Source organism: Bos indicus, chromosome 18 (genome assembly GCF_029378745.1).
Source record: "Bos indicus isolate NIAB-ARS_2022 breed Sahiwal x Tharparkar chromosome 18, NIAB-ARS_B.indTharparkar_mat_pri_1.0, whole genome shotgun sequence".
Lineage (NCBI taxonomy): Eukaryota > Metazoa > Chordata > Mammalia > Artiodactyla > Bovidae > Bos > Bos indicus.
The window spans coordinates 59,542,723-59,567,717 of record NC_091777.1 but is presented as its reverse complement, the minus strand read 5'-3'; the positions used below and the strand labels follow the sequence as shown (position 1 = coordinate 59,567,717).

The 24,995-nt window shown below is 43.0% G+C and overlaps 1 protein-coding gene and 1 pseudogene across 2 annotated transcripts; both read right to left on the bottom strand.

Moving 5' to 3' along the window:
- Nucleotides 1-811: 811 nt before the first annotated feature.
- Nucleotides 812-24,380, bottom strand: LOC139177183 (zinc finger protein 570-like). Of its 2 annotated transcripts, XM_070771590.1 has the most exons (3): nt 24,309-24,380; nt 21,022-21,148; nt 812-8,361 (listed from the first exon to the last, which is right to left on the bottom strand). In XM_070771590.1, the coding sequence occupies exon 3, from the start codon at nt 7,044-7,046 to the stop codon at nt 6,108-6,110; it is 939 nt and encodes a 312-aa protein (XP_070627691.1). In that variant the 5' UTR covers nt 7,047-8,361; nt 21,022-21,148; nt 24,309-24,380; the 3' UTR covers nt 812-6,107. The 2 variants fall into 2 exon arrangements, with proteins under 2 accessions (XP_070627691.1, XP_070627692.1); XM_070771591.1 differs by lacking the exon at nt 21,022-21,148.
- LOC109571948 (cyclin-dependent kinase 4-like) lies at nt 11,184-12,388 on the bottom strand (annotated as a pseudogene).
- Nucleotides 24,381-24,995: the final 615 nt, after the last annotated feature.

The following is a 24,995-nucleotide window of genomic DNA, read 5'->3' as shown; positions in this document are numbered from 1 at the left end:
CTACTACAGCTGACAATGAACTATGGAGGATATTTATTAATTCTATAATGTTACATCAACATTTTAATACGCTTTGGAAAACTGGACTTCTATTTAGTATTAATATTAAATATTTCTAAACATTACTGTTCATTAGGCTAATGTAAAAATGTCCTAGGCAATAGATAGTAAATAGTAATTTTTCTGTTTAGCAAAACAGATAAATAGTAATTTACTACCATCTTCAACAACCATATAGAACAATGGAACATATCTGTACAGCAGGAAAAGGACTGTAACAAATTCATAGCATGAGTAAACATTCAGTGTTTTGTTAAATAATCTCACTGTGGTTTCTCCAGTGTTTGACAACTGATACCTTTAGACTTTACAGCCAACTGCTTCCTATGCTGCCTATCTGGGCAGGCTGAGATATTCCCGTCAGGTTGGAAGTCTACAGTGCTCCAACTAGAAAGCTTCATCAGTTAACAAACATTCTCATAACATATCATCTGTCCCAGTATCCAAACTAAACTTTGGGTTTGGTTCCATCTTGTGCTTTCAGTGACTTCAAAGTAACAACAACAACAAAAAATGTTGGGGATTGAATGTATGAAATTTCTAGTTTATCAAACAAACAAAAAAATACCACCATGTAGTCTGCATTCTCAATGATTTCTGGGACTTCCCTGGTGACTCAGGGATAAGTAATCGGCCTGCCAATGCAGGAGACGAGGGGTCAATGCCTGGTCCAGGAAATTCCCACATGCTGTGGAGCCACTAAGCCCCTGAGCCACAACTGTTCAGCCAATAATAAATAAATAATCACAAATAAGTTATTTCAGAATTCTCCAAGGTCAAAAAGAGATACCACTTTTAACCTTAGTTCTGAAGTTTATTTCCTAATAGTTTACATGTTTATTTTTCTATTTTCACTTCATGTAAATCAGGCACAAACTATTGGTTTTATTGGGAACAAAAGAGGACATTGGGAAATATCATACAGGAACATCCATAAACAGGGGAGTAGTTTTTAGGGGGCCAGAGTCTATAAAATCTCCACTATGGACAGAGTGTGGAGAGAATAACTCAAGTGCAAATTATTAGTATATAATCCCCAAATTAACTATTCTTTGGTTTCACCATGAAAAGAAACTCTAATAGATTCTTCCAACCTTGAGAGCCTTTGGGGCATTACTAAGTTCTGTTATGAAGAACTGAAATCGGATAAAACTGTGTTATTTGAAGAAAAATGATTGTTGTGAATAAAGAAATACTGATTATACGAATGCAGGTAACTCCTTCAAAACACTGATTTTTCACAGGACATTCCTGGTGCGCACAGGAATTCCAGGTTAAGAACCTGCCTTGCAACAAAGGGGACTCAATCCTTGTTCAATCCTTGGTTGGGGATGTAAGATCCCACATGCAGCAGAGCAACTAAGCCCAGGTACCGCAAAGACAGAGCCGGCATACTCCAGAGCCCCCTGCCAGGATGAAAGGTCCTGCGTGATGCAAAAAGGATCTCGTGATCCACAACTAAGGCCCACTGGAGTCAAATAAATAAATATTTTTAAAAATACACTGATTCTGCTTCTTTGGGTATATAATCAGAAGTGAGACTCTGAGATCCTATGCATGTTCTTTTTAATATTTGAGGAACCTCCGTACTGTTCTCCATGTACTATTTACATTCCCACCAACCACTCACAAGAGTTCCTGTTTATCTGTATTGTGCAAGTATGCGGCACATGCACGTGGTTTGGAAAGACATGGAGAGAACCCCACTGCACTGGCAGCAAGAAATAGCAGCTGCATCATCTCCAGAAGAAGCCTTTGTACTACAGGTTGCTATGGAGCTGATGGTCCTCGGAGTCTACGAATAATCCTTCCCTGTGCCCGTGAGCTAAGTCACTTCAGTCATGTCTGGCTCTTTGCGACCCTATGGACTGTAGTCCACCAGACTCCTCTGCCCATGGAGTAGGTTGCCATGCCCTCCTCCCGACTCAGGGATCAAACCCATGTCTCTTATGTCTCCTGCATTGGCAGGTGATTCTTTATCACTAGCACCACCTGGGGAGCCCGATCTTTCCTTACATCCTGAGATTTAATGGCCCCTCCCTAATGAAATCCCTCTGCCATCAAAGTTTAGCACCATTTTCCTTCTAGGTTGAAAGACCCTTATGAAATTTCATCTGGTTCAACACACTCTCCACACATTCAGTAATAATCCATCCATCGTGCTGTGCAATCCTCAAAAAGATGCCAAGGTTTAACAACTCATGCATTTATGATGGAATAATACACATGAAGGCGCCCGAGAAGCAAACCGGATTCAAGACAGCTTCTTATCAGTCACAGTGACCTCAGCCAGCCCAAAAACTGTCATCTCTGAACTCCAATAATAAAAAGAAATGTGTATGCTGATGCACATGTCCCAGTGAGACTTCAACAACTTCCAAAGATACACTCCAAGGTCTTTTTCCCCTTCCAAATCCATCAGAAACCTTCTTCATTACAACTCAAAATAACAGAGAATACTAAAAGTAACCAACATTATCATCTCCGGGATTTTACCAACAGTATTTTAAGGTTGCATAGTGATTCTTGCCCTTCCAAAAGACATCACAAAATCCACTCCATGGAGTCAATGCTGTGGGGAACCTTCTGGATCCCACCTCCAGGACCAACGCACCCATCCCTCCCTGTGGGCTCAGGTCAGGCCTTGATTCTAACACACTGCAGGGTAACAGTCCTCTTCCCAGTTCCACTTCCTTCCTTCCTCCACAGGTGTGATCATGACCTTCCCAATCAACCAACGCAGACAAACCTCAGTCACAGTGTCTGTGTCCCAAGTAAATTGAGCTAAGACACTATGGCATGCCCACCCTTCCAGGCAACCCACAATTAGCCATCAGCCCACATCCAGGTCCTCCAGTCAAAACTGAGACCACCCTTGTCAACAGTTCCACACAACGTGATCCCACAACTGTTGCAGGGAAGAGCCAATTCTGATTCCAAGTTGCAACGGTTTCTTTGCCTTGCTTCTCACTGCTGTGGTTATTGTAATCATCCATAATGGCTGGCCTCAGAGGACCCTACCTCTTGGCCTGACTGTTAAACTAAAGTGCCTTTGTTGAGCTCACAGGGAGATACTCTGACTTCCTAACCTGTGAATGGCTGCAGGAAAGAAGAGATGAACACAGAAGGGGGCTGAGCAGGGCCGAGCGAGCAGGGCACACCTTCCTGCTTGTTCCTCCGTTTGGTTCCAGAGGTCTCTTGTCAGGGTTAAGTAGTACTTGAGGGTTCCTCACGTCTCATATTGCACCATTGATTGCTCATTGGTTTAAGTAACTGTAACACTTTTAATAAAACCTTAAAATTCTGTGGGATAATCACAATGGAAAGAAAGGTTTTGACATAACATTTGGAGTCCTGCATGTCCGACAACAGAGGATGAGATGGTTGGATGGGATCACCGACACAATGAGTTTGAGTAAACTCTGGGAATTGGTGATGGACAGGGAGGCCTGGCGTGCTGCAGTCCATGGTGTCACAAAGAGTCGGACATGACTGAGCGACTGAACCAAACTGTACGTGGAGTCCTGCTGTTGAGGCGGAAGTGATTCAGAGGCCTGGGAACTGAAACCTGGTCTGGTGGCCAGGTTGGGGTTGGGTGGGGGTTGATGTGGGGTGCTGGTGGGGTGGGGCTGGATGTGGGGTGCTGGCTGGACCCAGGAATATTCCTGCAATTAGAATTTAAGCAGTTTAAGTAAACAAGAACTGGCTGTATGTAGGGATTACAAGCTAGAATGTGAAACACACAACTCTTAGAAAGGGCTACTTCATACTAACACTTCTAAGGAGAAAAATGTCTCGACATTCCACTTCTTCAAGGATCAAGCTTATTAGTCACTGCAGTGACCCAGCGAAAGTGCACCCTGAGGGCAAAGCAGGATTGAGAAAAGCAGGCACCCTACTGTGCTTTGGACATTCTGGCCTTGGTATTTCAGGAAGGGTCTCTTGGGTCCATCCACCTCTTCAGCAAGTCCAGAGAAGTTTGGGGGAGTCTCTCCTGGTTTTCAGGTTATTGTTTGATGACCCCAATTTTGTTTGGCAGTGTTTTAACATGCATAGCACCCAGTTAAAAGACACTGAGTAGAACTTCCCTGGTGGTCTAGTGGTAAATAATCCACCTCCCAATGCATAGGACCCGGGTTTGATCCCTGGTCTGAGAGGATACCACATGCCTTGGAGCAACTAAGCCCGTGCAACACAAGTACTGAGCCTGTGCTCTACAGCCTGTGCTCTGCAACAACAAACAGTAGCCACAGCAAAGAGAAGCCTGCACACAAGAAACTAGAAAGTTGCTTCTCCTTGCTACAACTAGAGAAAGCCCACATGCAGTAAAAAGAGGCTCAGCACGGCCAAAAAAAAAAAAGACTGAGTCCTCTGGACTGACCAAAAGAAGCATCAAAACGCCAGTCTCCAACCATACCCCAGCCAAGTTTGTGTGGAGAATTCATAGCCCAATTGCTGCAAAAAGAGAAAGAAGCCAGCACAATGTAGACTTAGCATAGCCAAAAATAAATTTTAAAGATTATTAAAGAGAGAAAAAAAGTTTTAATGAGAAATGCACTCTTCTTTATAAAAGTTTCTTTTCCATGCTTATGATGACAAAGCTTAAAATACTTATATGAGAAAAACTTGTTTACATCATAATATATAATACTTAAGTCAGTACTTCAATGTAATGGAATGTCAAATTACTATATGATCACTTGACGGTAATTAGGCAATTTACTTCTTGTTGAAAATTGTAATATATTTTCTCTTATTTTTTGTTGTCTGTTTCTGAAAGATCTGTCAGTTGTGGACAACAAAGCATATTGTAAAATATAAAGTCTTAAGAAGACATTAGAATTTATTTTCATCAAAATTATCAACTTGGCGATATTTATAAATATTCCTATGTGTATTATGTGACTGAACTCAAATTGTAAAGGAACTGTCTTTCTTTACATTTACAGGGCACGTACTATGTTCCCTGTAATTGTCTACGTGCATTTTAATGTTACAAAAGTCTCAAAATAACCCACTGACTTATGTATTTGTTAGTGTAAGGCAGAAAGGAAATGTAAATTAAACATTAAATCTGGGTCATAACATGTGGATTGAAAAAGTAACGCTAAGGAAAAACTATTGAAAAAAAACAAAAGAAATAGGATGGCAGGATTTAAGAGATTACCACTGAAACATATATATTACCATATGTAAAAGAGCCAGTGGGAGTTTGATGAATGAGCGAGTGCTCTGGGACAATCTGGAGGAATACGGTGGTGAGAGAGGTGGGTTCAGGAGGGAGGGGACATATGTACGCCTATGGCCTATTCATGTTGATGTACAGCAAAAACCATCACAATATTGAAAAAACAAAAAAAACAATTAAGTGATGGTGAGTTAGGCCTGAACACAGAATCAAAGCATTCCCACACCTAACACATTTGTGTAGTTTTCCTCCAGTTTGAATTTTCTGGGGGTCAAAAAGTTGATATATTTTACCACATTCTCTACATGTCTAAGTTTTCACTGCCGTATGGAGTCTCAGATGATCTGCAACGTCATTCCTTGTGACTGAAGGGTTTGCCACATAATAACATTTATGTGGTTTCTCTCCTGTATGAACTGCCTAATGTGCAGTTAATGCTGAACATGCACTAGAAACTGCCACATTCATTTCACTTGTATCTTTTCTATGCAGTATGAATTCTCTGAATTATAAGGCCTGAGCACTGACTAAAGGCTTTGTCACACTCATGACATTTGCACTAAAATGTTTCTCACAACTGTCATATTTCTAATGTTTCTCACAACTGTCACATTTCTAATGTTTCTCTCTAGTATGAATTCTCTGATGGTTTCTAAGTTCATCATTTCAAATAAAGCACTAACCATATACATCATATTTATATGATTTCTCTCCTGTCTGAACTGCCTGATGATGAGTTATGGATGACTGTGCCTAAATGGTTTGTCAAAATTTTTATATTTCTGAGGTTCTCTCCAGTATGAATTCTCTGATGAACTGCAAGGTTTGCATTCACACTGACAGCCCTGCCACATATACCTCATTTATATGGTTTCTCTCCAATATGAACTCTCTGATGAAAACCAAGTTTTCCAGTATGACTAAATGCCTTGCCACATACATCACATTTATATGGTTTCTCTCCAGTATGAACACTCCGATGAACAGCAAGGTTTGAACTTACTCTGAAAGCCTTGCTACATATATCACATTTATATGGTTTCTCTCCAGTATGAAGTCTCTGATGAACAGTAAGGTTGGCAGTATGACTAAATGCCTTGTCACATACATTGCATTTGCATGGCTTCTTTCCAGTATGAATTCTCTGATGAAGTTCAAGTCTTGTAGTTTGATTAAAGGCCTTGCCACACACATCACATTTATATGGTTTCTCTCCAGTATGAATTCTCCGATGAACTGCAAGGTTTGAAGTTTGACTAAAGGCTCTGCCACAAATATGATATTTATGTGGTTTCTCTCCTGTATGGAATCTCTGATGAACTGCAAGCTTTGCAGCTTCATTAAAGGCCATGCCACATACATCACATTTATATGGTTTCTCCCCAGTATGAAGTCTGCGATGAATAGTAAGGTTTGCAGTATGACTAAACGCCTTGCGACATACATTGCATTTGTATGGCTTCTTTCCAGTATGAATTCTCTGATGAACTGTAAGGTTTGAAGTTTGACTAAAGGCCTTGCCACATACATCACATTTATATGGTTTCTCTCTCATATGATATCGCCAATGAATTACAAATTTTGCAGCTTGATTAAAGGCCTTGCCACATACATCACATTTATGTGGTTTCTCTCCAGTATAAATTCTCCAATGCATTGCAACTTTTGTGGTTTGATTAAAAGCCTTGTCGCATATGTTCTCCTCTAGGAGTTTTATAGTTTCTGGTCTTACATTGAGATCTTTAATCCATTTTGAATTTATTTTTGTGTATGGTGCTAGAAAGTGTTCTAGTTTCATTCTTTTATGAGTGGTTGACCAGTTTTCCCAGCACCATTTGTTAAAGAGACTCTCTTTAATCCATTGTATATTCTTGCCTCCTTTGTCAAAGACAAGGTGTCCATATGTGCATGGATTTATCTCTGGGCTTTCTATTTTGTTCCATTGATCAATATTTCTGTCTTTGTGCCAGTACCATACTGTCTTGATGGAAGCAACCTAGATACCCATCAGCAGATGAAGGGATAAGAAAGCTGTGGTACATATACACAATGGAGTATTACTCAGCCATTAAAAAGAATACATTTGAATCAGTTCTAATGAGATGGATGAAACTGGAACCTATTATACAGAGTGAAGTAAGCCAGAAAGAAAAACAGCAATACAGTATACTAACGCATATATATGGAATTTAGAAAGATGGTAACAATAACCCTGTGTACGAGACAGCAAAAGAGACACTGATGTATAGATTAGTCTTATGGACTCTGTGGGAGAGGGAGAGGGTGGGGAGATTTGGGAGAATGGCATTGAAACATGTATATCATGTATGAAACGAGTCACCAGTCCAGGTTCGATGCACGATACTGGATGCTTGGGGCTGGTGCACTGGGATGATCCAGAGGGAGGGTATGGGGAGGGAGGAGAATTCAGGATGGGGAACACAGGTATACCTGTGGCGGATTCATTTCGATATTTGGCAAAACTAATACAATATTGTAAAGTTAAAAAAAAAAAAAAAGCCTTATCGCACACATCGCATTTATATGGTTTTCCTCCTGTATGGATTCTTTGATGTCTAGTGAGTTCTGAGTCCTGAAGAAAGGTTATGTCACACTCATTACATTTGTAAGGTCTTTTCTTTTGTGGTTCATGGTCTGGTAACAGTTCTGAAGGATGCATAACAGCATTTTCATGTTTATGAGAAAAGCCTTTGCAGACATTACGAGTTCTCTGAGACAATAAACCTGAGGTGCTGACATTTGTCACAACTTGACTACATTCAAAAATTATCCCTTCAGATTGTACCATCTGCAATTCATCCTGAAAGGTTGATCCATGCCTTTCAAAAGGTCTATTTCCTGCATCACTTCTACTATGATGATCTCTTCCATCAGTGAGGTTTTGTTATGGGATGTAGACAATCCTTTGTCATTTCTTTCATCATCTGTCCACAAACAATCAAAGTCATGTATATTTTCCTGGATCTTCCTGAGGCGAAAATCTTTGATTTCAAGGCTTTCAGCTCTTCCAAACATCACTCTTTGAAAAATTTCCCTTTTACCACTGTTTGCTTTTGCTTGTAATTTCTTGGTCATATGTATATGAGACATATCTATAAGACATAAAGAACCACAGGTATTCTATTAGTTACAATTCATAAATAAATTATTTCTTATCAAACACATGATATTATACCAAAAGTCATATCCATCCTGAACAGAATTACGAATCTTCGCAATGATGATCTTAAAACTATAGAACACTAAAGGAATAGAACTCTTTAAAAAAAGAGTGATCATATGTAATTCAAATTAACTTTAGGGTAATGTAGTTTCAAACACAATCAGAAAACATTCATTTTATACAAACTCATGTCAGTTTGCAAAGAAAACGTATTTTCCCACCATGACCTCAAAGCTCATCCTACTTTGTACTAAACATGCTGCTGTCTCATAATTGAGGAGAAACTAATGGTATATTGTACATACTTTATGCATATTTATACATATTTAAATGGTAAAGAACATACAGGACTATAGAGGTGACTCAGTGGTAAAGAAACTGCCGGCCAATGCAGAAGACACGGCACAGTGGGATATAATCCCTGGGTGGGAAAATCCCCTGGAGCAGGAAATCACAACCGAGTGCACTATTCTTGCCTGAAAAAAATTCCATGGATAGGAAAGCTTGGTGGCCTACAGTCCATGAGATCACAAAGAGTCAGACAGGACTGAGCAACTGAGCAAACAAGCATCAATCAGGCAACACACTGGAATGGTAAACAATGCAAAAGAAGCATTCTAATGAATAATGTAAAAAATAAATGGCAGTTAGTAACTGGTCAATAAATACTGCATTGAGAAAATAAAGAATTCTATAACTATATATATATATTTGCTGGACCATATGGCTTATGAGATCTTGGTTCCCTGACTATGGATTAAATCCAGGCTCACTGGAGTGAAACTCCTGAATCCTATCCACTGGACTGTCAGGGAATTCCCTAAAATAATTTTAAAAATAAAAAATTAATACTTTTCTAAATACCTCTTAGAAATCTATCAGTAGATAGACATATAGGCATTTTAAGACATTAATAAGTGGTTCATGTCAGTTCTATTGTGTAATACAAAAAGACCATCATTTTTAAAAAACAAAAAATGAGTGAAACATTCTTTGCTTACACAATAATCATTCAATACATCAACTCCCTATCTACACAGTAACCTAAACTCACCCAGTTCATTGGCTCCAAGATATATGTAAAGGAACAAGCTTTGGGGCTGCCCTTGTGGCTCAGAGGTAAAGAATCCGCCTGTTAGTGCAGGTAGGGCACACAGGTTTGATCCTTGATCCGGGAAATTCCCACATGCCTGAGAACAACTAAGCCTGTAGGCCACAAGTGATAATTTTGTGCTCTAGAGCTGGGGAGTCACAACTTCTGCGCAAACACACAGAGACCACGCACTGCAACAAGAGAATACACTAGAATGAGAAGTCCATGCACTGTAACTAGAGGGTAGCCCTTGCTCGCTGCAAGTAGAGAAAAGCCCCTGAAGCAACAAAGACCCAGTGCAGCCAAAAACAAATAAATTTTAAATAAAATTTTAACATACTGTTATGAAGATAAAGGAATGTGATTGGAAAACTTAGTTAACTAGAGTCAGAGACAACTCTCTTGGGAACGAAATGTAAAATAACAACATACAAGATGTAATGTAGACAAAGAGACATGTCACAATAAGCATGACAGGAAGTAAATATATCTTTTAAGCAAAAGTAACCTTTGAGGCAAATTCCCTGAGGTCCAGTAGTTAGGACCATGTGCTTCCACTGTAGGGGGCACAGATTACATCATGAATGGGGAACTAGGAACCAGACTGCCATTGTCACAGCAAAAAAAATAATAATAGTAATAACCTAATTTTTTCTATAAAACACGCAAGAGTCTATGCCACCTAACAGCACTAATTACCACAGGAGGGGGACAAGGGGAAGTAAATCCCTTTGAAATAGCTCATCACATGCTACCCAAAGTCAAGCAACAAAATTGACAGGAGACAAATGACAGATTGTTGCAGAACATATAAAGACCTTGCCTTCTGGGACCTGTTTTCTTGGAGTCCACTTTCCATGAAACCTCTCTCTTAAAAAAAAAAAATCACTTTGTTCATTTAGAAACAGCCATCTGTAGGTCAGAAGTACTTTCCATTTTCCTTAATAAAATGTAATTTTGAGGTAGGAGTTGGAAGGCCTGCAGGTTGGACATCTACAGTCAGCTACCCTCCTCTTGCATGCCCTGAGATAAGAGATAGGTCGGCTCCGGTTGAGGAATTTACAGCCAACAAAAACAGGGTAAACAGGCAGTTTGTCTCTTAATTCAAGGGAACAGTCATGGCAAGGACAAAGAAAGGAAAAAACCCTGTCTGATGAAGGAGACAGTACACAAGTGCAGAAAGGTGCCTTGGAGTTAAAAGTCAGAGGATCAGTCCAGGCCATAATGAGTTTTGCTCCTCTGAGAAGCCTTTACTTCAAGATCCAGGGTGTGCCTGTGTACCCAAGGGGAGGGTCCTGAGACAAATTAACCGGGGGGGACAAAGCAAGGTGATTGGCCCACATTCCTCATACCTTTCTTTCTAAAAACACACATCTTACTTTCCTTAAGCAACCATGAGCTGTCCGTTATATTAGCATTTTGTAGACTGGTGAACATAAATACCAGTGATAATGTCTAAGAATATTTGCTTTCTTATAGAGAACATCTCAGGGTGGCACCAAATGTATTCATTAATAGTCCAAAATCTCTTTAGTTTGTCTGTAAGAGGAAATGAGTTTTCAGTAATCTGTGTTTCAGAATCTTATTTTATTTGGAAATGACCTAGATATTCAATGAACTTTCATCACTTAGTTTATTTATTTATTTATTTTGTTTTGTTTGTTCTGTATAAAAAAGGATCCCAATATAAAGGTATTTAGAAGGGGAGAACAAGGGACATATCCCTTGGTGTAAGGACACGGGATAAGGATAAGCCTCAAAAAGAAGGGTGGGAGGGAAATATCGTTAAGGCAGTAAAATATCCTCTGTAAAAAGTTGGAGGAGGAGTCTCCACAGCTTCAGAGGTGAAGGCAGAGGTTGCCTTCTCAGTGGTGGGGCTCTCCACTCAAGTGTTCAAAGGAAGGGAAATTTGGTGTCTCTCGCCTTGGTTCTGTTCCAGCCATTCTGTTGCTCACTCTGCGTCACCTTCTGCCTTGTGTAGATAAGACTGCTGCAGGGCTTGGAAGGCAGAGATTCGCTTGTGTGGGTTAAAAGTCAGCATCTCCAGCAGCAGCTGTGCTCCAGATTCCTCCAGCTCAGGGACCACCGACTGCACTGGGCGGGGCCCTCTGGGGGAAAAGGCTCCTTGGGGTAGAGAGACCTCTCGGGTCCAGTCATCCTCTGGGGGCAGTCCGATCAGGTCAAAGATTTTGCCTAACTGGTCAGCTTCAGAGTTTCCACAGAAGAGAGGCTTTCGACGAAACATCTCTGCGAAGATACAGCCAACGCTCCACATGTCCACGGGTGTTGCATATGTAGACTGCAAAAGAACTTCTGGAGCACGATACCAGACTGTAACAACCATAGGTGTAAGTGCCATCTGGTAGCTGTGGATTCTGGCCAGGCCAAAGGCAGCCAGCTTGACTGTCCCACCATTTGTCACCAGAATGTTCTCTGGCTTCAGGTCTCGGTGAACGATGCAGTTGGCATGAAGGAAATCCAGGGCTCTTGGAAACTGGTGCATCAGATCCTTTGTGATCTCCACTGGCACGTCTGGTGGGGGTCCCTTGTCCAGATGTGTCCTTAGGTCTTGGTCCACATGCTCAAACACCAGGGTCACTTTGGTCTCCCGGTCAGTTCAGGCCGTTGCACAGACGTCCATGAGCCTGACAACATTGGGATGCTCAAAAGCCTCCAGACGCTGCAGTAAGGCCACCTCCCAAACGGTGCTGATGGGCAGGCCCCCGCCAGCACCACCTCCACTGGGGACTCTTACACTCTTGAGGGCCATGAAGTGGCCACTGTGGAGATCACGGGCCTTGTACACTGTCCCATAGGCACCGACACCAATCTCAGCCACTGGCTCATATCAGGAGGTAGCCATTCTCAGACCAGAGGAGACCCTCGCCCCGTGTCAGGAGCTGCAGGGTCGGCCCGTTATCCAGATCCTGGAGCTGGTTCCTGCAGCGCCATACACTCGAGGTCTGTCCTAGGCAGCTGGAAGCTATGGGCCCGACCATAGACACAGGCCGCAGGCTAGAGCGGGCCCCCTTTACCACCCCCACCCCTCACCATGTGACCAGCTGCCCCATCACTTAGTTTAGCACAACCCTAGAAACTCAGGTTATTCAAATCTGCAGAGATTATTTTAGACAGACATTTCTAAAGTATAATCATTCCTAACAGAGTTTATCTAAAATCTCCAATCGCATTTGCATTCTTTCCTTAAAACTTTCTTCACTCGAGTTACTTTAAGTGTTGACAAACTTACTTAACATTAAACCTAGGTACAATAAAAGTATTAGACAATGTTGAAGACACAAGACATGTCTTAATTAGATTAGCAAACAAACATTAATAATAGATATTTAATATTGAATATTTCCCACTTCATGTGAACCTGAAATTCATTTAGGTTAATTTCTCTTGTAATTGTTTGATTTGTAAGTGCTTACTTTTTTTTTTTTTTTACAAACAATTGAATTAGAGCTAATTTACAAATTAACCTCAGCAATATTATCCAAAAACAAAGACACACACTGAGACAAACATAAATGCACATCGACAGACATGAGAGCTTTCATACTTTCCTGCTTGAGATTTAAAATCTCTTTCACCTTTTTCTTCCCATCCCCTGCCCTGTGGTTTAAAATTCTAATTTGCCCAAGACTGAAATCTCTGGAAAAATGGGTTACTTATTCCCAGGACATGGCAAAGTTTGCACGCTATGCAGGGTCGATTCAGTCCTGTCCAACCCCCTGCAACCCCGTGGACTCTAGCCCACCAGGCTCCTCTGTCCATGATGGGACTCTCCAGGCAAGAATATTGGAGTGGGTTGCCATTCACTCCTGCAGGGGATCTTCCCTACCCAGGGGTCAAATCCACATCTCCTGTGTCTCCCCCAGGGGCTCTAAGGTTCTTTACCACTAGAGTCATCTGGGAAGCCCTGGCAAAGGTTAACTTTCAGCTTTTTTTTCGGCAGGTCTTTTTAACAAGCTTGCTGTTTTTAATTCCATATGTAAAAAGAACCGGATTTGCACTTTCAAAGAAAAAAAATTCATCTTAACCAGTTTTCTCCAGAGTCGAAACAATATCATGGCCATCCTGTGTCAAACAAGCTATCTTTCCTTTCTATAGTCATAGCTTTACGGCTAAAATACAGATCAAATAGTGCTCAAATTGACTGTGATAACAGGGACAGAAGGATTGATAAAAATCTTGGAACTTCCCTCCAGGGAGATGGGGGTCTTTAATCAGAAGAATCTAAAGGGATAAACAAACTTGCTAGAGTGGGGGAACCTGGGCTCCCCCTCCCCACTCAGAGACTGGGGCAGTTAGAAGGGGACCAGCTGATGGAGAGGGAGACAGAGGGGTTGGGAGGGGTGTCAGGCCAAAACAGGACAAAGAATGGAGAGAGAAAGGGCAATGGGGGACACTATTGGAGCTGTGGGCTGGCTAAAGAGAGTCGATTTAAAAAGTGAAGACTTCATCAGCCAAAATATAAAGTGACATTGTAATATGGATAATCATCTTTACAAATGTGTAGTTCTTTTCTCAGTTGTAACTTCTCGTTAGACGGTTTTAAGTTACCTTTATTTACCTCATGGTAGGCAGAGAGGAGGATCCAGGAGCCAACTTGGATGCTGCTAAGCCTGGGGTTGGTTGGCAAGTTCAGTTCAGTTCAGTCGCTCAGTCGTGTCCGACTCTTTGCGATCCCATGAATCGCAGCACGCCAGGCCTCCCTGTCCATCACCAACTCCCGGAGTTCACTCAGACTCATGTTCATCGAGTCAGTCATGCCATCCAGCCATCTCATCCTCTGTCGTCCCCTTCTTCTCCTGCCCCCAATCCCTCCCAGCATCAGAGTCTTTTCCAATGAGTCAACTCTTCTCGTGAGGTGGCCGAAGTACTGGAGTTTCAGCTTTAGCATCATTCCCTTCAAAGAAATCCCAGGGCCGATCTCCTTCAGAATGGACTGGTTGGATCTCCTTGCAGTCCAAGGGACTCTCAAGAGTCTTCTCCAACACCACAGTTTAAAAGCATCAAATCTTCGGCGCTCAGCCTTCTTCACAGTCCAACTCTCACATTATACATGACCACTGGAAAAACCATAGCTTTGACTAGATGAATCTTTGTTGGCGAAGTAATGTCTCTGCTTTTGAATATGCTATCTAGGTTGGACATAACTTTCCTTCCAAGGAGTAAGTATCTTTGAATCTCATGGCTGCAGTCACCATCTGCAGTGATTTTGGAGCCCCCCAAAATAAAGTCTGACACTGTTTGCACTGTTTCCCATCTATTTCCCATGAAGTGGTGGGACCGGATGCCATGATCTTCGTTTTCTGAATGTTGAGCTTTAAGCCAACTTTTTCACTCTCCACTTTCACTTTCATCAAGAGGCTTTTGAGTTCCTCTTCACTTTCTGCCATAAGGGTGGTATTATCTGCATATCTGAGGTTACTGACATGTCTCCCGGCAATCTTGATTTCAGCTTGTGCTTCTTCCAGTCCAGCGTTTCTCACGATGTACTCTGCATATAAGTTAAGTAAGCAGGGTGACAATATACAGCCTTGACGAACTGCTTTTCCTATTTGGAACCAGTCTGTTGTTCCATGTCCAGTTCTAACTGTTGCTTCCTGACCTGCATAAAGATTTGTCAAGAGGCAGGTCAGGTGGTCTGGTATTCCCATCTCTTGAAGAATTTTCCACAGTTTAGTGTGATCCACACAGTCAAAGGCTTTGGCATAGTCAATAAAGCAGAAATAGATGTCTTTCTGGAACTCTCTTGCTTTTTCCATGATCCAGCGGATGTTGGCAATTTCATCTCTGGTTCCTCTGCCTTTTCTAGAACCAGCTTGAACATCAGGAAGTTCACGGTTCACATATTGCTGAAGCCTGGCTTGGAGAATTTTGAGCATTACTTTATTAGCATGTGAGATGAGTGCAATTGTGCAGTAGTTTGAGCATTCTTTGGCATTGCCTTTCTTTGGGATTGGAATGAAAACTGACCTTTTCCAGTCCTGTGGCCACTGCTGACTTTTCCAAATTTGCTGGCATATTGAGTGCAGCACTTTCACAGCATCATCTTTCAGGATTTGAAAGAGCTCAACTGGAATTCTATCACCTCCACTAGCTTTGTTCGTAGTGATGCTTTCTAAGGCCCACTTGACTTCACATTCCAGGATGTCTGGCTCTAGGTGAGTGATCACACCATCGTGATTATCTTGGTCATGAAGATCTTTTTTGTACAGTTCCTCTGTGTATTCCTGCCATCTCTTCTTAATATCTTCTGCTTCTGTTAGGTCCATACCACTTCTGTCCTTTATCGAGCCCATCTTTGCATGAAATGTTCCCTTGGTGTCTCTAATTTTCTTGAAGAGATCTCTAGTCTTTCCCACTCTGTTGTTTTCCTCTATTTCTTTGAATGGATCACTGAGGAAGGCTTTCTTATCTCTTCTTGCTATTTTTTGGAACTCTGCATTCAGATGCTTATATCTTTGCTTTTCTCCTTTGCTTTTCCCTTTTCTTTTCACAGCTATTTGTAAGGCCTCCCCAGACAGCCATTTTGCTTTTTTTTTTTTCCATTTTGCTTTTTTGCATTTCTTTTCCATGGGGATGGTCTTGATCCCTGTCTCCTGTACAATGTCATGAACCTCATTCCACAGTTCATCAGGCACTCTATCCATCAGATCTAGGCCCTTAAATCTATTTCTCACTTCCACTGTATAATCATAAGGGATTTGATTTAGGTCATACCTGAATGGCCTAGTGGTTTTCCCTACTTTCTTCCATTTAAGTCTGAATTTAGTAATCAGGAGTTCATGATCTGAGCCACAGTCAGCTCCTGGTCTTGTTTTTGCTGACTGTATAGAGCTTCTCCATCTTTGGTTGCAAAGAATATAATCAATCTGATTTCAGTGTTGACCATCTGGTGATGTCCATGTGTAGAGTCTTCTCTTGCGTTGTTGGAAGAGGGTGTTTGCTATGAACAGTGCATTTTCTTGACAAAACTCTATTAGTCTTTGCCCTGCTTCATTCCGTGTTCCAAGTGCGGTAGCACCTGCGACCAGCTCACTAAGTGCGGCCGAAGAGGAGCTACCCCACGTCCGAGGTCAGGGGCAAAAGCCGGGAGGACCCCATGCCCGAAGGGCAGCAGCCAAGAGGAGTTACCCCACATCTGAGGTCAGGGCAGTGGCTGAGAGTGCCAGGCTGCAATGGCGCAGGAACGGCGGAGAAAAGCTACCCAAGTCCGTGGTCAGGGGCTGCGGCTGAGAGGAGCTACCCCACGTCCAAGGTCAGGAACGGCAGCCGGGAGGACCAACCACGCGTCCAAGGAGTGGTGGCTGCGCGGGCGCAGGAGGGCCTAGAGAAGCTATCCCACGTTGAAGGTCAGGAAGGCCGGCGGTGAGGAGATACCCCTCATCCAAGGTAAGGAGCAGCGGCTGCACTTTGCTGGAGCAACCATGAAGAGATATCCCACACCCAAGGTAAGAGAAACCCAAGTAAGATGGTAGGTGTTGCAAGAGGGCATCAGAGGGCAGACACACTGAAACCATACTCACAGAAAACTAGTCAATCTAATCACACTAGGACCACAGCCCTGTCTAACTCAAAGAAACTAAGCCATGCCTGTGGGGTAACCCAAGACGGGCGGGTCATGGTGGAGAGATGACAGACTGTGGTCCACTGGAGAAGGGAATGGCAAACCACTTCAGTATTCTTGCCTTGAGAACCCCATGAACAGTATGAAAAGGCAAAATGATAGGATACTGAAAGGGAAACTCCCCAGGTCATTAAGTGCCCAATATGCTACTGGAGATCAGTGGAGAAATAACTCCAGAAAGAATGAAGGGATGGAGCCAAAGCAAAAACAATACCCAGCTGTGGATGTGACTGGTGATAGAAGCAAGGTCCGATGATGTAAAGAGCAATATTGCATAGGAACCTGGAATGTCAGGTCCATGAATCAAGGCAAATTGGAAGTGGTCAAACAAGAGATGGCAAGAGTGAATGTTGACATTCTAGGAATCAGCAAACTGAAATGGACTGGAATGCGTGAATTTAACTCAGATGACCGTTATATCTACTACTGAGGGCAGGAATCCCTCAGAAGAAATGGAGTAGCCATCATGGCCAACTAAAGAGTCCGAAATGCAGTACTTGGATGCAATCTCAAAAATGACAGAATGATCTCTGTTCGTTGCCAAGGCAAACCATTCAATATCACAGTAATCCAAGTCTATGCCCCAACCAGTAATGCTGAAGAAGCTGAAGTTGAACGGTTCTATGAAGACCTACAAGACCTTTTAGAACTAACACCCCAAAAAGATGTCCTTTTCATTATAGGGGATTGGAATGCAAAAGTAGGAAGTCAAGAAACACCTGGAGTAACAGGTAAATTTGGCCTTGGTTGGCAAGGGCCCCTGCAAAGGCTGAACAATCTCAAGATTTGTCCCTTATCTATGGTGCTGCAAGACTTGCACTCACAGGAGACAGTCAGGACATTCACACTCAGGGCAGTTTCCATGCAGGTTAGAAGCAAGGTAAGAGGAATGCACTGCTTTGTCTTTAAGCCTGCTAAGTTGCTTCAGTCATGTCCGACTCTGTGTGACCCCATAGACAGCAGCCCACCAGGCTCCCCTGTCCCTGGGATTCTCCAGGCAAGAACACTGGAGTGGGTTGCCATTTCCTTCTCCAATGCATGAAAGTGAAAAGTGAAAGTGAAGTCGCTCAGTCGTGTCCGACTCTTAGTGCCCCCACGGACTGCAGCCCACCAGGCTCCTCCGTCCATGGGATTTTCCAGGCAAGAGTACTGGAGTGGGGTGCCATTGCCTTCTCTGCTTTAAGCCTAAACAAGACTATTTATTTAATTTCCCTAACACCCTGGTGGCTCCATGGTAAGAATCTGCTCAGTAATGTGGGAGACATGGGTTCGATTCTTGTTCTGGGAACATCTCACATGTCACGGAGTGCCGGGGACCAGCCCCGGCTGATCCAGGGTATTCAAAGGAGAGACGGTGTAGGCGAAGATCGGGAGACAATTGCTTAATTAAACGTTAATTAAGGATATAAAGAGTAATAGAATGAGGATAGCTCAGTGAGGAAATTCAGTGGAGAAAAGAGGCTGAATAATTCAGCCAGAAGGTAAGAGAAAGAATGACATGGTGAGACCAAGTTTCGGTGAACAAGGCCCGCACTTTATTTTTCAAAGTAGTTTTTATACCTTAAGTTATGCATAGAGGATAATGGGGGAAGGGGTAGAGTCAGGCAGCAAGCCAGGCTTTCTTCCTGCAAACTTATCATATGCAAAAGCTTAGGTGATTTGCATCATCTTCTGGCCCAGAGGCCTGTTAACATTTTAAGACCTTTTCTTCAGAAAACTTATTTTTCTCTAAAGGTGATTGGTCAGGAGCCACCCTCCAAAAGCATTAGATAAAGTTGCATTCCTACAGCACAAAGGTGTGGTGGGCTATAACAAGAAAAAGAATTAACTCAAGGGTCCCAGGTTACAAACATTAAAGCTACTACTTACACCAATTATATTAATCAATACACTGCCAGGGACACAGCAGGTAAGAGATATGGAAACTTAGCAGCAAACATTGGCCCAGCAAGTGAAAATCCCTTCACCAATACAATTTCTAATCAATCTTTTAACTACTCAAAAGAATCTGTGTTTAGACAGTTTAGAACATCTCCTGCCTCTCACAGTTGGGAGGCTCTGAACAATCACATGTGGCCGGAAAAACCTATTCAGGCAGGCTAGAGGATTTCCAAAGGAGTTTGTAGGTTAAACACTGTCACACCCAGGAATTATTAACTGGAGCTGTAAGCTAACTCTTTTTTCAGAGAGGTAGTGGGGGACAGCCCCCCGTAAAGTCAGAGGTGTAGGTGAAAGCTCAAAGCAGAAAGTAGGCAGACTCTGGTTTTGGGGGTATATGCTCGAGAATTTCCAGGGGGACTCCTGAAGCTCGATCCCGCCTTTGCGTATGCCAAGCCTCCTTCCTCATGACCTTTGTCATGGGCGGAGCTCCTCACGCTGGCTCCTGGCAGTGATAGAATTCCAGTTGAGCTATTCCAGATCCTGAAAGATGATGCTGTGGCAAGTGCTGCACTCAATATGCAATATGCACTCAATATGCAATATGCTGGCTCCCAGCAACGGAGAAGAAGTTGATGAGCCACAGATACTGAGCTTGTATGGTAGAACTACTCAAACCCGTGTGCCTAGGGCCCGGGCTTCACAACAAAAGAAGCCACCACAATGAGAAACCGTGCTCCCCGCAACTAGAGAATAGCCCTCACTCTTCTCAAATAGACAAAAGTCCACACAGCAAAAAAGACCCAGTACAAGCCTAAAAAAAAGATCTTGCCTTCATCTCCATGGGTGCTACAGCACCACTCGAGGGTGCTGTACATTTCACATGTCGAAGAACAGAGCCCTAAGTTATGGAGAAGAAAAATCTCCTGTAAGAGTTCACAAACATTAAACATCTGTTTTCTCACAGAACTCTCCCACCCAAACCCCATGAACGGTGTGGCTTCCTCTCTGTCCTTGTGACAGTTGACCTGTGATCACACTGTGGATACTTTCCCACTCGTCTGGATTTTTGCTATTAGCACTTCATTCTCCACAATCCAGGGGTCTTCTTCCTTGTGCCACAAGAATGGAGATAACATTCAGATCAGAAAGAGAAATTCCTACTCAGAAGTAATGCTATATACTGTGGCTTCTTCCAGAATCCAACCTCTCTCCCTCTCTCTCTTTTTTATTAAATGCATCTGTTATTTTTAACACATTGGTGTATTCATTTCTTTTGGCTCGGGTGAGTGTTCGTTGCTGCTTGGCCTTTTCCCCAAGTTCAGCAAGTAGGGGCTACGCTCCAGTTGCAGTGCTCATGCTCCTCCCTTGCTGCGGCTTCTCCTGGGTGCACGGGCTTCAGTAGTTGCAGCTTCCAGGCTCTAGAGTGCTGGCTCGTAGTTGAGGCACAGAGGCGTAGCTGCTCTGTGACGTGTGGGATCTTCCAAGACCAAGGATCCAACCCGTGTCTCCTGCATTGGCAGGTGTAGAATCCAGCTCTTTTGTCAGCCAAGGAGTGAGGACATTACAAACAGACAGAAAAATACTTCTCAAATGAATTTACGATCTGCCTTCTTCTGAATGAACAGGGAACAGTATAATATACAGTACAACATGCAGCAGGTATCTAGTTCCTATCTAAGAACTACTGAACCAAGAACACAGGGCTAGAAAACAGGCAACTGGATATTTCAAAGTTTGAAATCAGCTTTATAAACACTCGAGCTGTGGAGAAACTCCCTGTGTATCACACAGTGGGCAGGTCACCTGAAGGAAAGACAAGTTTAAACTCCTGATGCCAATCAGGAAGCTTTACATGTGTGAGTCAACAAGCTTTTGAGCTTAGTCAAGAAAAACAGGGGATCTCAAAAGGTACAGAGGGAACATGCAGAGGTACCCCAGGGCAGATCCCCACTTCAGAGGGAAGTGATCCTCACCCACAGACAGCTGGTTCCTGAGGGTCTCCACCATCACGTCCTGGTACAAGGTCCTCTGGGCAGGGTCCACGCATTCCCACTCCTCAGGAGTGAAATCTAGGAACACATCCTTGAAGCTCAACTGTGCCTGAAATGAAAACACGTTCCACCAATGGGCCCTGAGGAGGATTCTTAGTTTCACACAAAATGAGAAGAGGTGAGAGGGGTAAAGCTCAATTCAGTTGAAGTAATATTCTGATAAATCCTTAAAAGCTGCTTGAAGCAATCTGTTGGTCTCTAATCTAATTTAAAATTTCCTCTTTTTTCCTAAGATTATGATATCCTGCAATCAACAAGAATTTGTCATGTATGTGGAAAATACATGAAAAATACACAAATTAAAACCAGCACTGGGTTGTCTATGCAGAAGTGTTACATTCAACACAGTGAGTGACATAGTGTCACTATCTAGACGAGTTACAGCAAGACTGGTGTCTTCAGAGACGACAAAGTCCACAGTGACTTTAAAAGAACACACATTGTGATGATGACGACATCATCACACTGACGACAGGTGTTTCAGCACGTCCTACACACTAAGCATTACTCTAAAGGCTTCACACGGATGAACTTGTCATCAACATAACAGCACGTTAGAGAAAGATCTGTGTCCACCTTACTGGGGAGAAAACTCTGTCACTCTAAGAAATCGCTCAGATCAAACAGTTAAGAAATGAGGCTACAGCACCTGAGCTCAGGTGGTAGGGAGAGACAACTGAACCTAAAGAATCAACCAGTTAACTACCTGAGAAGGAAAGAGCATCCACAGAGAGTTCCCTGAGACACCTGAAACAAGCTCAAGGAAGCCGAAATACAATAGAACAGCATAAATGGTCATGATACAGGGTCACACCCTGTATCAATTTACATCATTCGTGTACTACAATTTACATCATTCGTGTGATGATGTAGAAAGAACTTAACGCCATGAAATACACTTAAGATACAACTGAAACTGCTACAAAGCATACACCATTATTTATGAGATGATGTTTTTGTAATAAAACCATGGAGTTACATATCCATGCATTCATGCATGCATGTGTAAACACACAATTGATTGAAACAAGAAGAGTTGTCTTTATTTTTTTTCTTTCATTCTATCAAATTTCATTCAGCGTCAGCTTTGTGCCTCAAACTTGAAATACAGCAATGAACACGATGGAGCTTACAGTCTAGCAGCCAGCCAGCCAATTTCATCCACAATTTTAATGTAACTACTGAAATAAGTGCTCTGACACAGGCCTGGTGCTAGGACAAGATTAAACAGAAAGTCTAACCTACACTGAGAAATCAGACAAGGTCTCTGTGAGGAAGAAACACTTAGGATTGGCAAGGTGGGAAACAGAAGAGTGTTGCAAGCAGAGAGAACAGCCTGAGTGCTGGCTCTGAGGCAGGAAGATATTTACTGAACAGAAAGTCAGCCAGTGTGACTGGGACACAGGGAATGTATATGTGGTGATGCCAGGCAGAGGCTAATTTATGCAAGATCTATGGATTTGGGACTTTATTCCAAAAGCTACTGGAAGTCACTGAAGAATCTGCAGGAGGAAAGCTAGACACTTAGATTTGTTTTTCAGAGCTCAATCTACTGTGTGTGGAAGTTGTTCTTTACCTGCTTACTCATGCCAGACTCTTTGCAACCCCGCTGACGGCAGCACTCCAGCTCCTCTATCCATGGAATTCTCCAGGCAAGAATACTGGAGTGGGTTCCCATTCTCTTCTTTCATTTTACTTCTTCATTCAGTAACTGTCAACATTCTATTTCTTTTTCAAAGCTTATTTATTTTGCTTATGTTGGGTCTTTGCTGTGAGTCGGCTTTCTCTAGTTGCAGCTGCAGTGCCCGGGCTTCTCCTTGCAGTGGCTTCTCTTGTTTTGGAGCACAGGCTCTAGAGAGTGTGGGCTTCCGTAGTAATGGCTCCCGGGCTCTAGGACACAGGCTCAGTCATTGTGGCCCATGGGCTTAGTTGCTCTGAGGCTTCTTCCGGAACCTGGGGTGGAACCCGTGCACCCTACATTGGCAGGCACATTCTTAGCCACTGTACTACCAGCGAACTCCTCAACATTATCTTATTCTAGTTCAAAAAAAATAAAAAATAATACAAGTAGAAAATAACATACAGATTTCTTCCAATCTTTATAAAATACCTGTATTTAAAAATATGTGGGCTTCCCTATGGGTAAGTGGTAAGGAATCCACTGGGCAATGCAAGAGATGTGGGTTGTTGCCTAGTCAGAGATCCCACATGCTGAGGGGCAACTAAGCCCATGAGTCTAAATTTCTGAGCCAGAGCTGTAGAGCCCAGGAAGTGAATCTACTGAAGCCAGCACACTCTAGAGCCTGGGCTGCAAGACAAGAGAAGCCACTGCAATGAGATGAGTGAGCATCGCACCTAGAGAGTGGCCACCACTTGCCAGAACTAGGGAAGACACTGAAGCAATTAAGTCAGAGTACAGGAAATAAATACATTTTAAAAATCATAATGTGATTTTTATAATTAATTTTAGGTATGCACTTATTAACAAAATTTTAAATGTATTATTTTATTCCATTAAGAAAATACTGAATCAAAATTAGTAAAGTTGGAAAATTCCCTCATGGTCCAGTGGTTAAGATCCCTACTCAGTGAACCAAGACCCTGTAAGCTGCATCATGTGGTCAAAAAAGAAAAAAAAAAAAAAAATTAGTAAACCTGATTTTACAGTTTAAATTAGATGGTCTAACAAAACACTCCCTAGCCCTGACATCTCTTTCTGAATGTCCTGTTCCATTCCCAAACACTTAAGCTTTCAAGGAGGTACTCATTTAGTTTTAAATGTACTATAAAAAGTCAGAACTGATTTCCCCTCATTGGCCTCTTTTGCAGAATTTACCGTGTACTGTACATGTTAATACCTGAGGTCCACCTACAGCTTCTTTACCCCGATTGACAGAGAGCAAACAGAGCATCCACATGGGTCTTAAGCAACCCCTGCTGCCCAACAGCACCGAGACCCCGTCTCCAACATGTGGGTGAGAAGCCCTGCCCAGGACGGTGCCCAGGGGAGCCTCCTCACAATGGCCAGGTCACCAGGTCATGGGGAGATGGGATCTAAGTGGAGACACCAGGCCCTGAGGGAAGGCCCCAGGTGAGTGTGCGTGTACAAGAGTCAGACAGGATACTGCAGAATCAGACATGATTAGCGAATCCAGAGAAGGGCAACTCAAGAAGGACAGACTGAGAATCCACTCAGAATATGACCTTACCAAAGAAAGAGCCATGCCTGACTCCTGTTCTTTCCTCTTCTGGGCTTCTTCGTCCATGAGTCTTCACAGTTCTGTCATGAAAGTGGAAAACATGCTGTTTAATGCTTAGGGACAACACACCCCCTTCCTGAGCCCCAACCACACATGCAGGGAAGCCGTCACCATGAGGAACAGACAGTCCTCCGTGCCCACTGTCTGAGGAGGGACTCAGGACGGTCAACTCCCATACAGAGTCCAACATGGGACTTTCCCACACTTTCCCGTGGATAACACTCCCCTCCCGGTGAGGCATCATGCACACAGCAGCAGGGGGTACCACTGCTCACCCCACGATGCCCTTCAGGTCACACAGCAGGCCCTGGTCCAGCCCCACTCAGAGCAGAACGCCCTTCCCTCCCCCAGGGCCTGATCTTAGTCTCAGAAGTGGAGGCTAAGACCCCTGGTGCTCAATGGAGGATCCAGATCAGAATCATCTGTGGCTCTGTGCACATTCCTGGGGTGAGGCCCCACACAAGAACCTGAGGAGTTTGTCTGATGAGGGAGGGGTACAAAACATGCCCGGACCCCCAACACATATCTTTCAGTAACAGCATTGCAGGCGGATTCTTTACCAGCTGGGCTACATAGCTCAAAACAGGTTCCAAATCTGGAAGAGCATCACATAAGGCCTCAGTCTGTTTATTTGTA

What these genes read in the sequence shown, in the direction of transcription:
- LOC139177183 (XM_070771590.1), bottom strand. Translation starts at nt 7,046, where the DNA reads ATGAAACTAGAACACTTTCTAGCACCATACACAAAAATAAATTCAAAA.